The sequence below is a fragment of the Argopecten irradians genome, chromosome 16 (genome assembly GCF_041381155.1).
Source record: "Argopecten irradians isolate NY chromosome 16, Ai_NY, whole genome shotgun sequence".
NCBI lineage: Eukaryota > Metazoa > Mollusca > Bivalvia > Pectinida > Pectinidae > Argopecten > Argopecten irradians.
Window position 1 is genome coordinate 5,387,977 of NC_091149.1, and position 16,991 is coordinate 5,404,967.

The following is a 16,991-nucleotide window of genomic DNA, read 5'->3' on the forward strand; positions in this document are numbered from 1 at the left end:
TCAGTGTCTACAGCAAACTTTATAGTTATAGCTTGTACTCCTGTAACCAGAGGAAAGATGCTACTTCTCAAGGCGCAGGCACTCGAAAAATAAATTCAGGAATTGTACAGGAAAATAATTTGACTCTGTTTGAAATCTACATTGTGATATGTCAGAAGATTCCGCGGCCACCAGAGGGCCATCTGGGTTGTTTTAAATGGATTCGTTAGTAACCCACGACAACAAAGGATTATTCGCAAAAACACATGTCTATATTGTGTGTTTGTAATATAAAAAGGAATTTTTATCTTGCATAGAACATTAGCTAGCTCAGCTTTCTGACGATATGACCTGGTGTCTCGAGTTTTCCCATTGGAATACTATTTTAGTCCTATAGAAGTCATTGTGATTTTTTGTCTTACATAATATTCAAACCTGTAACAAGCAGATTATCGGAAGTGATCACAAGTTCTATTCATGAAACTTCAGATGAATTCTGCACAAATTCAGGGAATTATGACTCGTACAAAAAGTGGATTAGTAAAAGTGAAAATTCTAATTTTCTTGTGAGAAGTTTCAAGGATTTATCGTTATCAACAACATGAAGGATTTTTCCCGCCTCTGTCATAGTTGTATTGTGCCTCAACGAAGGTCACCTGACCTTGTGGAGAATCGAGATTACACTGTGGTAAGTTGATTCAAGGTCATGACCTTAAACCTTGAACAGATTAAACATAAATTGCATCCATTCAAAAGACTAATATATGATGACTGGTATACTAAAAAGTTTTGGTTTCCTTCAGATCAACTTGCAAATACCTATGAAAAGTCCTCAATTGTAGATTTTCGTGTCTCTAGGTATTCCATATTTGCAAATTGCAGAATTACTTCCCTTGTGGGTTTGTCAACATTATAATGTCATTAAATTGTGAACGAAATTCACATTGCTTTCTCAGAAATGTTATGTACGATGTACGTTACGCTCACAAACTTGTGTGTCATCACAAAGTTTAAATTTTCTTCAGAAAAACATTGAAAATTCAAACATTTTTCCGAACTCTTCAGTACTGCTCGATTGTAAATTTTAAGTGAAATATGATTGTTGAAAATAGGCAGGTTCCATTATAGACAGGTTGCTGGATTATACAGTTTATATTCTGTATGTGAAAATAATGACCTGACCTGGTTGGCAAGGATTCAAACCTAAACAGTGGAGTATTATACAGAATCTATTAGATGTTATGAGTTTAGCTATGCACACAAAGTGTGTAGCAATTTCTCTCTGATTTGTACTGTTTTTCTGTGTATGTTATTATTGCTGGATTATGGAGTCTCGAAGTCCACTAAAGAGTTTTCCCATCTAGGTTCCTTTTGATTCTTAATTGCTAGGAAATATGTATACATTCCTAATGATGGTAGGAAGTGGGGCTATTTTGGGCTGATGTGAAAAAATTCTTTCATTCAGTTCACATGGTATTCATCGTAAAATTTTGAAGATTTTAGGCCTCAAAAAATGTTGGAATATGCAAACAATGGTTATTTGATTAAGAATTTATATTATTGAGGTATCTTGCATGAACAAAACATCCATTAAATAGAAGAGATTTTGGAAAAAAAATAGTTTTGTTTTTTAGGCTAGGTAATTGATCTTCAACCTCTCTCAGCATCAATGTTGTAAGCTATCAAACCTAATAAGGTTCTATTCCGCATTTGCATATTTCAGAGTTATCTGCCCTTGCAGGTAGTACCGTCATAATAGTCTGCCCTTGCAGGTAGTACCGTCATAATAGAAAGAAGAAACATGATTTTTACTCAGAAAAAGCACTACATCACAATGATGATACCTATCCACAAGGGCAGATAACTCTGCAAGATGCAGACGAAAAAAATTATCCCTTATTTCAAAGTATAAAGGGTTTTGAGTTATGACTGTGACTTTCCACATTTTATGATTTATCTCTGATTGACTTCCAACATGTAAGCAGTCCTTAAAGTACACTCTTTCATGTGGAGTTTCTGTAGAGAACCTTTCAGCCCTCAGAACCAGCCCAGCTTGTAACTCATAGTTTTTGCCATCTGTATGGATCCTGTATCTGGCCTTTGGGTTTGTTGGAAGAGATACATACATCAGTACACACCTTGAGAAGATATATATGGGATACACAGTACATATTGTATGGCTAGTTCAGCTGTTGAACCATCTATCTCTTATCCAGAAATCTTTTATTTCCTCAAAGGAGTGATATATGTAGACCACTTCAGCCATGAATGAACCTAGATTACCAGAATTTGCTGTTGTCAATCTTACTATTAGCCTTTATATGAATTAAGATTTATGTAAAGTGATGTCCGATGTCCATCATATTGTCATGACCACAGGGTTCAGATCTTGTATATCTTTAGCAATATCTCATTCAAATATGTTGAAATAAATCTATTTCATACTGGCATTGGTGTTTGCCTTTCCAGATAAACTTGGAAATTCTTCTATGGAAAGAGTTGTCTCCCCTTAGAGTTTCAATTCTTTATTTGTCTGTCTTTCACCTCACAAGTCATTTTCCTTTGATCTATTGATTCTTTTATTATCTCCCCTTGATAGATTGCTCATAAAAGTTGTTTCCTCCCACTTATTTATTCTAAAGTTGTCTCCCCTTGACATATTGATTACAGAGTTACCTGCCCCTGATAGATTTATGGACAAGATTCCTTGTTCCTGATTCAGGTATCTAACACACACTGACTCCCCTTATCCTTCACCCCCTCATTCTGACACTAACTTGGAGCGTTTCCAAGGCAACATCAGACATCAATTCGGCAGTAAATCAGACCAAAGCATCTCACTGGTCGACTTTGCTGGAACACAAAATAGGTAAGGTTTTCTTCATGCTTGTCAGGAATCTCAAAATCCATTTCCGAAATTGTTGCCATCTTCTTCAATTTCATCTCCAATGCATTTTGATACAAAAACTCTTCAGTAACGCTTTGTTTTCGTTTAATTGAGATCGAGAGTCACTGTTCTACGTCTCATTCCTTGCAGCTCCTTCATGAGGAGAACCAACTTCTGTTTGTTGTCATGGCGAACAAATCTTTTCATTCACTTGTTGTAAAAAAAGTTTTTTACCAAAAAATGAATAAATCATAGTTCGTACTTTAGGATGATTTAGTCGACAGAACTACCCCTAGCCCTAGTGGTGCCATGTTACATTTGGGGTCAAGAGAGGCTGCCCCCTGGGGGTGGGGGAGGGGTAGGACGATATACCTGCATGGTAGCAGTTAATCAGTCAGAAATTTTTTCTAACAGTGATAACAATATCTAGAAGGTTTTGGACAAAGTTCAAATTTTGATAACTGTGATGTTTATCCTATATAAACACCCCAGGTTTTTTCAGCTGGTTGGGAATACTGGGGGATTTATGAATCATGTTACCATGGTTTTCTTAAAAACACATATGCTATGTATGCATGATTCTAAACCTTTTTAAGTTGCCAAGAATCCACAAGCCATTTGTATTTGCAATTTCTGATGTCCATCTCTCTGAAAATTGCGGTTTTAAGTGTTCGACACAATTTTCAAATGCTGCTTTCATTTGTGGTGAAATTAACATCTTCATCTCTAGAATTTTCAGATTCCTGTGACAATTAGGTGACTGTGACCTATATTTGTTTTCCCTTTTATATGTATCCAGTTGATATGCACAAGTCTGGAGTTATATGGATAGGAATTGGGGATAAATCTGCATTTACAAGTTAGTGGGAAAGGAGCAGGTTTATGGTGGGGTAGGGGGGTGGGGGGGATGCAACACTAGGCAGAGAAGAACAGGATGTTAGTATTAAGCACTATGAAATATGGTTATGTGGGCACCTGTACACCTTTATCAGTGGGAACAGAGATGGATGAAAAATGGAGAGATAGATAGAAGAAACTAGCTGTCCAGGATATAGAAGGATGAAAAATGAGGAGATATAGACATCCAGGATAAAGAGGGTGTCTGCAGAAGACTGCTGGTTTGATATCCTACAGCAGTCCTCACCATCATCAGGAGCACTAGTGTTAACTGACAGGAATGTTCCTGTTGTTTTTAGTCCTATCTAAATAAAGGTGTGGGGGATGGTATTCAGAGAAGTTGTTCAGTTAAACCTTTCACCCCTGTAATTTCATAATGGACTGAGCTAGTCTTTGATTCGGAAGAGTCTAAATGTGTCTTTTGGGGTAAATGAGTTAATATTGATGCTGCAATCAAATTGATAGATTTGCACATGATGTAAATGGTGTGAGTCTCCTTAAGTGAAAAGTCATATGAAATATAATGTCTAACATCAAGTGTGATAGAAAAAATATTAAAATGCATTATGAATAAGTTGAATAGGGAGAATATGGTTAAGCTTTCTAAGGGTAAAAATATATATTAAACATAACTGCCTATATTAAAATTCAAAATTAAGCAAAAAAGTGTTTAAAATGTCTGGTGATTCGGTATAATTTCAGAAAAAGCTTTATCAAATTGATAGTATGTTAAGTCTGAATGCTGACATTAAATCTGAAATTACCCAAAAAAACAAACTTTAATGTAGGCCATAACAGCTGATAGGTGGGAAATGGTGCGAGCCTCCTTAAGTGAAAAGTATGCAAATTGTCATTGTGGTTTTTGCAGGAGACTGTAATATAATAGCAGGAACTGTTTTATACATAGATCATAAAAAATGTCAGACTTGTTATTCTGCTGTGACTATTTTAGAATATAATGTCAACACAAATTGTCTTTTAGTGTCACATAATAACACCATGGTATAAAATATTATTCAATTATACATTTTGTATTTTCAAACCACTGCAGTCGCCCACATTCTGAAATATTTGCTTGGTTTGGCTGTGATATTGGGAAAGGGGTGGAGCTTATAGTGTGGCTTCCAATCGCAATGAGTCCCAATTTGGAGGCAAAAGCATTTGTTTGTCATTTCTTGCCCAGGATGCATCTGGTTTCAAAGGTGAGAGTATCAAGAGCAAAATCTCCAATCTCTTCATAAATGTGAATTCTGAAAAATATGAGACCAAATGTAGTTTATGTGAAGAATAAAATTCACACACAAACATACATAAATCATTTGGCCATTCATATATCTTTTAAACTCTTTGGTAACGGAGGAGATATTCTACCTAAACATAATATGGCGAATTGATTGCCACACGGAGTTATTATTTCAAATTACATCATTGTTAAAAAGAAAAAAAGAAAAACATCAGATTTCTGTGAATAAAATTAGATCTACTTCATTGACCGCCTGTCGAATAATTGACAGAACTTTGCATGGTCCTCGGTTTGATAGGAAACTCGTTAATTAGGATACATGCCGCAGGTGAAATGTTATCATACCTGTAATCGACGTTCATGGCCTATTACATCAGCCCACCTGTTTCACCATGACGACGTTACATAACCTTTTTAAACCAGCCAATCATGCAAACACGTCCCCTTGGGGCACGTCGTTTAATTACCATATACCAATACACATTAGCCATTTCTGATTGAGGCTTTACCAAAAAAATTCTGTTTATCAGGTATCTTTTAAATCTGAATATTGAGCCTGTGTTGAAATGTACATGTTATGTAAAATATTTCGTCATATGTATGTGGTTTGATTTAATTCATAATCTGCATTTTGAGAACTTTAAAACAAAAATGATTTAAACCATGACTTAGCGATGATTTTGAATTTTTTTTATAAGAAACAAAAAAAATGTTACCTGCAGCCTAAATTTTTGTGTCATGTTTGAACCTATTTATGATTTACGGGGGCAAAATATGTAAATATAAGCCATTGATGCTGATTCGGAATAGTGATAAAATTTAAATGCAGTGGATATATTCATTGAAGAAAGGCTATCGGAGACGTTCATAGGCATATGGTAGGCGTAAGTGTGCAATTACGTCTCGTACATACGGAATGAGATGGTATGAACGGTCTATTTTGCAGACACATGAGGTAATACCTCAGAAAGAACCCATCTGTATTATATCATCACTGCTGGCAAAATAATTTATTTGTAGAATTATGTCATCGAAGGACTTTTTTCCAAATAGAAAAAATTGAACAAATGATTTAATGAGAGATCTTATTTAACCATTTTTATTGAGATTTGTTCAAATTGATAAAAAAAATTGAACAAATACGTTATATACATGTAGCTTAGATATTTATGAAAGGCTAGAATTCAATGCAGATTTTTAAAAAAATAAAAAATAAATTAAAATATGAGACATTATTTAACCATGTTTGTGGAGATTCATTAAAGTTGATTTAATTAAGTACCTATATTATGTTTACATCGTTAGATTTGATTTACTTTGTATTCATTTTACTCCTCAAGTGACACAGTGTGTGATGAATTAAATCGAGTATAAAAAGGTCATCGATAGCGAGGGGTTTATGTCTCAGGAGTTAGTCTACATTTGTATTTCTAACATATAGCTGACAGGTCAATTATAAATCATAATTATACGGAATGATAATTAGAAAAATTAGAACCTGTCTGGTAATACCAGTCCTAATTAATAGCAAAGTTGAATTCTTAAAGATGCTCCACTGCTGACAGAGTATAAATGATATTCATCATTTGAACAATATTTGGTGTTTAATCGTGTATATATATGCCTAATTAACACACAAAATAATATAAGATAATTTATTTCGCCTGTGATTCATGCGCAATCAGTTCTTCATTCCATATAGAATATAGTGCCACGGAATTTTTTCGGGATGCAATTAGTTATTTTTCATATTTTTAACTTGAATTAATTAAAGTTAGAAGCTCAAACTTTTCAATGGTGGTAATGGTGTAAAGTAAGTAAATTTTGTATCTGAAGAAAAATACTAAATCGTCTGCTCCTGCTTTTGATAGTGAAAAAATACCATTTGGAATCAGTGGAGCATCTTTAATGTACTGGTCGATAACAAGACCCAAAGTTGTTGATAAGATTTTTCTCAGCAGAATTAAAATACATGTACCTAAAGTACAAAAATTTATTTCCCCCCTAATATTGTGAATATAAAAAATATGTTATATATATATGTGTGTCCTTTGAAGGTGTTTACAGTTATTTTGTTGTGGATTACATAAGGGACACATTTTTTCGGTGCCTTACAATAAGTGATTATCTCACTTTTTCACATCATTAGGTCGCACCATACTGAGATAACAGACACATACTAGGTCCACTATAATAGCAGTTTACACTAAGCTGTACATGGCTGGTTAGCTTAATCTAAATATAAGATGTTTGAAATAAATAAATATATATAATTAATAAGAAAAACGAAACACATTAATGTTTACATTTGCTAATATTACCAGCTTGATATATATCTTATTTATTTATCATAGATATTAACTTTTGATGTCTTAATATTAAAAAATTGGTGGGGTGGGGGTGAGGGGAGGGGTGTCATATATATAGGTATTACGATAATAATTATTGCTAAAGTAATTATATCTTACTCCTAACATTGATAGAAAATGCTGAAGAGGTCAAGTATTATAACATACACATGGAGGAGCATGCAAGCCTGCAGTATGAAAATTTGAAATAAAAAACAACATTACAGTATTTCTGAAAAGTTCTGGTTATAAAAAGCTGAGATTTGCTTTATGTCTGGTAAAGGTGTATTGATAGTAAGCTGACTTTGTCTCCACAAACATCTGTGGTCATTACCCTGTAATTTATAAAGTTCTCTTTCAATTAAATATTGATTGTGTTTAGCCATAATGTGAGACCAGCAGGAAGTGTCCTGCTATCCCACCGCTGGCACCACAGTGACTTTCTCTCTCTACTCGAAATCTAGGTCAGTCACACTGCTTATAATAATACATGGTAATTACTATAGGTCCATATACATAGTACTGTATGTATATTGACAGCTTGTGGTGTTAATCATAGATGAATGACATTTCTGGTGAAAATATATAGACTTCGGAATGTTTATTAATAAGAGAGAAGTTGTTTCCCCTTACAAGGAATTCTTACTTTATCGTATATGAAACTTTGTTATACCTATACCTGCATGAGCAAACGTTTTTGGGATTTTGATCTCATGTCAGGTAGGTATTTATATCATTTGTTTTACCTGTGAATATCATTGACAGATTGTTTTCAACAAGTAACTGACATTCTTATCAAAATACCGACCTATACTTTTGAATGTTTTGTAAATATTGAAAGTTTGGACAAATATTCTGTATGTGTGTGTATACTTTTCATACTTTCATATTGGGATATATTTGTAAGCTGCCAAGGTAGGCATTTAAAACAGTTGTTTTTACCTGTGCATATACCTGTACAGGGTTAGAATGTGTAGGTGTGAATTGATTAATTAATAATCAATATATGACGGTACATGTTTTTTATGTCGGCCTATATTTTCCGTGCGGGCTAATATTGACCTGTACTAGTGGTGTGTAAGTACGTGGTACCATATGTAAACATTTCCTTCACTTCTCTCGTTCTAAGGATATAAAAGTATGGATAGGTATGTAGTGTATAATTTCAGGTGAGTTATATATAAAGATATATACATATTCAAGTTTTACAATCTACATTTAAGAAGAAGCACAGATGTGTACATTTTCCTTAGGTATTGTAGTATAACATTAGAGGACATATTTATATGGAAATAGCACAGTGAATTCATGCTTGTTTGTACATGTAATATTGTTATGTAGTGGAAAGTTAGGGGGGGGGGTGTTCAAATTGCAATACAATTTATAATCATATGTACTTGCATTGTACATTTCCTGAAATTAACACCATCAAGATGTTAATTTAGATGATGCGCTTTGAAATGGGTCAAGATTGTTGGTTGTTGTAATACATTTCATTGGATCATGTTTTCTTCTGAAATATACATGGTCACCTGATACCGACATATAGATATATTGCAATATCTTTTACAAATCTAAAAAAAATTATACATGTACATGTATCTGTAGTATGGGCCACAAGCAAGAGGGGAGAGGGAGTTTAGGATAGGGGAGGGGGGGGGGTCACAGACTGTAGGAGGGAGCAGATGGGTTCAGTATGTGACTACCAGAAAATTAGTACAAATAGCTACCAGATGTGATAAGGTCCTCCCTCCCCTCTTGGAGATCCCCCTCCCCCTAGACAGATAGTCCTTAGAACATACTTAGTACTATTTCAGCCATAACAAACTCAATAGGGGGCTCCATTAGGAGATTAAATGTTGATGGCATCAATTATTAAGATTATTTTATAATTATCAATTTAAAATAAGGAAATTTTTCAGGTTGTAAATTTATTTTTTATTAATTTGACTTAAATTACAATTTTTCAATTGATGTCCATAGAGAAAAAATCAGAATAATTCATAAAAAATAAATAAATAAATGATATTTCCCATATGGAGCCTAACATTTTAATCCTCCTTTACCATCAATTTTCTCTCAAATCCCAAAACACTTCATTTAAGTGATTTGAAGATTTTAATGATTGATTATGTCCATGCATCGCCCTTCCTCCCCCTCCCCTATAGACCTAGATTATATGGGTCCATATGTGTCTCCTAGCCTGCATTAGCCCTGTGATAGATGCAGTCTGAGTGGTAATGTTGCTGATGTGAGGTCACCAGTACTAAAGTTGATCTAGGACATCAGTCTAACTAGACCACACCCATCTGTATATAGAACATTAACAGTGCTTGATTCTACTGCAGCCATGTGCATATGCAGTGCAAAATATATTTATATATTACTTACTTCCTTTAACTCCATTCTTCCCTGCCAGTTACCACTTCAAATCCCTCCTTGATATATATGGGGGGGGGGGGGGAAACCACTCAATCTCTACCACCCCAACCCTTTTCATCCCTTCTTTGCCACCCTCCCTCACCAATCTGTTCTCTATCTCCGGCCCCCCCCCCCCCCCCCCCCCCCCCCCCGCCCCCTCCTGCCACACCCATCACCACCCTCCCCCTACCCACCAATTGTCAGATTCTGAAATACATGTTTATTGGTAGACTGTAGATTGATGGTTTTTGTTTGGGGAACACCATATCTCCACCTTAAAGTCCTGGGGGAGGCAGAGGAGCCTAATGAAATCGCAAACTAAGTCCTCTTTCAATCCCCTACCCATATACTTGAAACCATTCAACTACTGAATCAGCTTGCAATTACCATTAGTGCACTCAAGTGGACAATTAGGGATGCTGTTTGCATCCTTTTAAAATGATATTTAAGTACTTAAAAAAACATTTAAGTGTTATATAAAATGAGCAAATGTTAGCTTAGAAATTTCATTGCGTAATACTCGTGCATTAATAGAATTAATTTAAATATTTATTGATGCCACGTTACAACTGGAAGGCGATTTATTTTATATGAGCATGACCATGTTTTGTGCATTTAAAATGCTTCATTGTTAAATCCGTATTACTAACTATGAAATTAATTAGTTTTGTATAAACGCTGGTATGAAATAGAGTAGAAGATTATTTATAGTCTTCAAGTTCAACATGCAATGTATAATGTCAGAATTACCTGTAAGTGTGAATTACACTCAAAGAAATATATTCAGTTATGAATATCAGAGGGGATAATGAATTTTGATAATGTACGTGGTAGTTTGTATAGCTATAGGTGAAATATACAACCTAGGTGAAACTAATTACTGGCTTTGAATACATGAAATTGACAGAAAGAGAAGGAAATCTTTTGATCGTTTGCCCTTTAGCAGTACATATGACCTCACAAAATCACACAAATATTTTTGTTGAAAAAAAAAAGTATAAACTGTTGATATTAATTAATTTTCCACCCACATGGACACTAATGTAGCACTTCTGGGGCAAAATTAGCGCTATTATAACATTAAAATGTGTATGTTTGCATTATATGCCAATATATCTCCAGTTTTGTATCACATTTTATAAACATGTGTTGTAATAGAAGTTGATGACTTCTACTTTGATGGGGACTGAATGATATTTCATCTCATATTTTGTAACAAATGACCTTTGACCTCTAGCTTTTAATATATGCAATAACCTTAGATCTCCCAGTAAGGATGAGCCTGGAGTTGTTAAAATTTGAATAAAATTGTCGGTATGTGGGTCATTATGAAAACGAATGTGAAACACCTGGAGTTTGGAAATATTTAAAGATTCTCTCATTTACCTATTAACATATTCGCCGAGATTTTTTACAGTAGGTCGGGCGATTCGTTAAATAGAGCAGATCATGTTTTGACAGTAATTACAGGTTTTGATGCACTATGTGTACCCCACATCATGGTTCATTTAAACTTGGCTGATTTCTGACTAAATATCGTAAAAGATATATTGCCCATGCATAAACCACACACAACTAATAGACTTCATTTTACAAAATCCTTTTTTGTGCCTCAATTAGTGTTGTCCACATCCGTCCCTAAACGTCCTGTCCCATCCGTCCCTAAACGTCCTGTCCCATCCGTCCCTAAACGTCCTGTCCCATCCGTCCCTAAACGTCCTGTCCCATCCTATCACTTGTTGAGTTCTTATGGAGGCAATGGCATATATTTATTACAGACGTCTTTAATTTCTGGGTCAATTATCCAAGATGGCCACCATGGCTTCTAATTTTTGAATCTAAATACGTTTTTTAAGATACGCACCAAAATGATGAGTGTAAAATATTTTTTATCGTCAGTAAAGTTCTATTTTTCATGGGATTGTAATTTTAAAATATCTGATAGTGTTTTGATTTTTGTGAGATCAATTATCAAAGGAATATGGTATTAATTAATCGATGGTAAACTTAATTTATCTCTATCATTTATATCTCGGAATCAACATATTCACACGTAACACCAAAATATGTCATAAAGACGTTTTTTAATTTGGATAACACACGGAAAATGTCGGAAATGGATCACACATTTTTACTTTTCATAGCATTAATCTACAAATTATATTATTTGCTGTGAATGCACAAAATTCAGATCTTTTTATCATGATGGTGATAATGTGTAAATGAGTAACTTTTTTGGTCGTATTATCGTAGATGGTCTACATTATAGACTTTTGAATGGCAGTCAGATAAAGAACCTAACTGATTCTCATCGTTAAAATGAGGTTGATAAGACTATTAATGAACCTGCCAGCTCGTGGATATGAATACTAAACACCACGAAACAGATTGTAGGATATATTGCTACATTTCATTTTGAATGGAGGCCGATGAATTGTCTGAATTTTTTCCGGGTATATTTTTAAGAAATATCTCAACAGGTTGGCTCCTTTTTTGCATAAAAATTTTGATGATGCAGAAATTTTTTTGTGTATTTGCGATTAAAATTTTTAAGGTTTAAAGAAATTATGTATCTGCATGAGTCTGCCATATTCTAGTGAAGATGTTTGGAAAAAAAATTTCTGAATATCAAATGTTTTGCTTCCTCTTACCATATTTTAGGATTTCTCATTTGCAAATCATAAGAAAACAAATTTTTGTCTTAAACTTTATCAGAACATGTTACATTGATTCAAACATATTTTATCTTTATTCAGTAAATAAGTGATGAAATATTCTGCCTTTACTAGCAAAAGTCCAACAATTCTTTTGGACATTCAAGTCAAATTTACCCTTGAAAGACATTCATACTAAATTATCTCCACTTAGAAGTGGAACATTGAACTTCAAACTCAGAGTTATTGTGAAAACAAAAGCTAATCAAGCTGATCGTTATTTTCGAAAGACAACATGGCTGTTACAATTGCCACCTACCCACAATTTCCTATCATAGAATAAAGAAATTGTTTGCATTTCCACCTTTGAATAATATATGATTTTTTAGGATTTTATAATGGCCGCCCCTATTGAAAAACTATGAATGATATCGAGGTTGTACAGATTAAAAGTCAGTTCAAGGTCACAGGGATTCCATTCTGATGATGCATTCCGATATATATATAATTCTTCTGTACTGCATCCGCATCTATTTCTGGTACCAACCTCCCAGCACCTGTAAAACACTTGTTACCATGGCAACGGTAATAATCCCTGAATGAACTCCGTATGTAACACCACTTTTTCTTAAGAGATTGATGGGAACTATATACAAAGATGAGAATTTCCGAGCTCGGTAACATATTACAGCAAAAGAGATACATAGAAGAAGGAATATAAATTATCTTTATAAATATCAAACAATATTTTGATATTGTTCCAAAAATCTGAACGATTACAGTCTTATGTTCGAGCGCTGGTTTTGGTAGAAGACTTTGGCTGGGCCTAGTGTGAATTATCATCTAGTTATCTCTGAAACATAGGGTGTATAGATATCGGGCCTCTGGTATATAAAGATGGAGGTTTTAGTATAATAAGCAAGCTCGTTCTGATAAAATGTACCTATTTGTGGGCCGATATCACTCAAATAGTAAAGGTGTTCTGACATATTACCACTTAGCCCCCACCTCATGGTTAATTGTGAGCCCATGTGAAGTAGTACGTGGCCATAGGTCAGTGATTTTTTGCTGGGAACTCTGGCTTTCCTCCATCTTGTCCTTGAATGACCTTGATTGTAGTATGAACTCAAGCCTCCCTATCTACTTTTGATATCTTCAGTTTTAAACCCGCAAGTTTCGAACAGTCAGACATTTTAATTTAGTTTTATGAAATGAAAAGTGGTCCTCAAAGCCTCAAATTTATTAACTAGTGTTAAATCATATTTTAAGTTAGTATGCGCTTATTGATGGACAATTAGATTATATTTGTACAAGAGAAATTCGCTATTGATTGATTAGCTGGCATATTTATAAAAAACAGGAAATTTAATGTTAAAAATTTATTTAATAGAAAGCAGTCTTTTTCAGTTATACTGGAGAAATATGGGGGTTAGCATATCTCTAACACTTATTCTTAAATTAAAAAAAGAAAAGAGACTTTATGTAGAGAGATAGAGTCAAATTGTTGAGCAAACTCTCATCCAAATCAGATGCAAATTGAAGAAGAGTTGGTGTAGGAATGTTTACAGCCGATAAAAGTAGATAAGAAATGATAAACTAAATCGTAAATATATGTAAATCTAGTAGTTCATGCTTCAGTGAAGTTTAAAGCACTAGGTTTTTCGCCCCCACAAAATGCTCGCCAATACAAAGTGTTTATATAATCCTTGTATACAAACTTTCTCTCTCTTGGCCTAGAGAGAGTTTATACACACACAGCCTGTGAGCAGACGGCCAGTGTATCTAGATCTTGTGTATCAGATCTGCAGCCTTAGTTTACCTGGATTTTGACATCTGTGATGCAGTTTGTTTTTCTCACCTGCGAACCTTTGTACATATAACAAGATAACTGTAGATTTTCTGGAGTTTTTTCCACTTGTGGTGTATTCCGAATCGGAACAAACACGGAATTCTGTGAAGTTTTTCCGAGATTTGTAATAAGCATTCCAAAGGATGTGAAAATTTACACTGGTGGGATCAGTTCTTCACTGTTATGTAAAGTAGTGAGATTTTGTTGAATGTTTACCTGGATTATCCTCATATATATACGAGATGGTGAGTTTGTTTACTTGCCCTGATGGTAGTTTTAAGTGATCCCCTGTCATTTATCTTCCGATTCATACCCATGCAATGTTGTAACTTAACACGTTTTTACCTAAATGTAGAATCTTGATCTAGAACATTATGCTCATTAATGTATCTTTGTATCTTTTTTTTATGTTTCGTGCATTCCAAATAGTTCAGCATTTCAATAAGGCATCATCAAGACTCGTGTTTACGAAATTAAAATGCATATGTTGACCCCAATTTGCCATGAATAGATGTTCATTATGAAAAATATCTCAACGTAAAGTTTTAAGCGTGTGAATTATGGCATTGATATTGGTTCATGTATAATTGATGTAAAAAAATATGAGTCAATGTAACATGTAAATTTCTTCTCCTCCCACCTCCTCCCCCTCACCCCTTCATATAATTACATATTGATGTATTTGCAGGAAACTACTGCTTTTCAACAGATTTTGTTTGTAGTACAAGTCTCTTTTTATAGAAATGTCTTTCAAATCCATTTGTGACAGGTTTTACTTTTCGAAAATGAAAAATGGTGATACCTAGACAAGTTAGTGGTTTTGCAAGGCTAGGAGAAAATCATGGTAGAAAAATTCTGCCTCACAAGTGGTGTCTGTTGCCAGCACACTCCCAAAATATTATATAATATTTGTAATTTTATTACTACAAGTGCTTCAAGTGGTTTTCATGTGGAACATGCAAACACTTACCCTGTTTCACCTAAGTTTTTATAATGGGCACTCTCATCCTGTAATGTTGGACCACAGTACTTTCACTTAAAGGGATAAAAGCATCATTGCAATGTTGAAATGGAACCACATAAGTATTTAAAGTGAAGTCTCTGATATGTAATTCAGATCTTTTGAAAAAGCAGGGCGTGTACATAAAGGTTACTTAAATTCTTTGCCTTTTAGACCGAAGAAACCAAAAAAAAACAACTATGTGAAAATCACTCTCTGCAAGCTGCATTCCTGCATAATCGTTATTTCACACTGGCTGTAATATGTGTTGCATAAAAATGGCTACAACACCACAAGATATAAACAGAGCTACAGTGTTCAGATAATTCTGTCTACACATAAATCAGCGGAAAGGAAGAGAGTCTTAATGAAATGAGTACCTTTTATGAACCGTTTGAAAATAATTGACTGTACCATAGAATACATTATAGGGAAATTACCTGCCTGTTTATGAGGGTTTTACTACGACGTTTACGACAATTTCATGATCTGCATACCTTTATGAGTTCCTTTTGTAAAAAAATAGACATCATTACTTTCAATAAAGCCAAAAAGCATTTAGCTGTGAAGTAATACAATTTAGATAATGTTGTTATCATTGCACATTCATCTGCAGACTACTGCTCAAAGATTTGCTGATAAGCCAATTCTGGCAATAAGCCCATGCCTGGTAATAAGCCCATGTCTGGTAATAAGACTATGTCTGGAAATAAGCCAATGCCTGGTAATAAGCCCATGTCTGGTAATGAGCCAATGTCTGGTTATAAGCCCATGTCTTGCAATAAGCCCATGTCTGGCAATAAGCCCATATCTGGTAATAAGCCCATGCCTGATAATAATCCCTTGTCTGGTTATAAGCCCATGTCTGGCAATAAGCGCATGTCTGGCAATAAGCCAATGTCTGGTAATAAGACTATGTCTGGTAATAAGCCCATGCCTGGTAACAAGCCCATGTCTGGTTATAAGCCCATGTCTTGCAATAAGCCCATGTCTGGCAATAAGCCCATATCTGGTAATAAGCCCATGCCTGATAATAATCCCTTGTCTGGTTATAAGCCCATGTCTGGTAATAAGACTATGTCTAGTAATAAGTCCATGTCTGGTAAAAAGCCCATGTCTAGTAATAAGCCCATGTCTGGTAATAAGCCCATGTCTGGTTATAAGCCCATGTCTTGCAATAAGCCCATATCTGGTAATCTGGTAATAAGCCCATGCCTGATAATAATCCCTTGTCTGGTTATACGCCCATGTCTGGTAATAAGCCCATGTCTGGTTATAAGCCCATGTCTGGTAATAAGCCAATGTCTGGCTATAAGCCCATGTCTGGTAATAAGCGCATGTCTGGTTATAAGCCCATGCAATTACCTGATTGTAAGACCACATCTTGAAATAAGCAATTTAAGTTCATGTTGCTGAACTCTTGCATTTATATAATATTTTTTTTACAGAGAAGTTCCAATCTTACATTCAAAATGCTCCTACATATGCATAGGAATATCCATTTTATCCTGAAGACCTTAAATACTATCAAAATTACTATTGAAGCACATATATAGTATTCTACATTGGTGTAAAACATTCAAGTGACAGTGGTAAGAGATACAATAATTATGTAGGTTGTACATTATTAAAATGTTTCAAAACACTTACTGGCTTTTAGTATTCAGCACATGCCTGGAGTCATTCCCCCAGACATGTTTTACTGAGTAAATC

General features: G+C 34.6%; 1 protein-coding gene across 27 annotated transcripts in view; it reads left to right on the forward strand.

Moving 5' to 3' along the window:
* LOC138310935 (tensin-3-like) overlaps positions 1-16,991 on the forward strand; it is a 329,375-nt gene that overhangs the window by 231,609 nt on the left and 80,775 nt on the right. Inside the window, exon 1 of one of the 27 annotated variants that reach the window (XM_069252287.1) lies at positions 566-667. The exons of 24 other annotated variants lie outside the window; for them this stretch is intronic. In XM_069252287.1, the coding sequence (XP_069108388.1) occupies positions 581-667 (87 nt within the window). In that variant the 5' untranslated portion in view covers positions 566-580. Of the gene's footprint in view, positions 1-565; positions 668-2,792; positions 2,849-14,207; positions 14,524-16,991 lie in introns of those variants that run through there. 2 more of the 27 variants (XM_069252294.1, XM_069252289.1) reach the window with 2 other exon arrangements.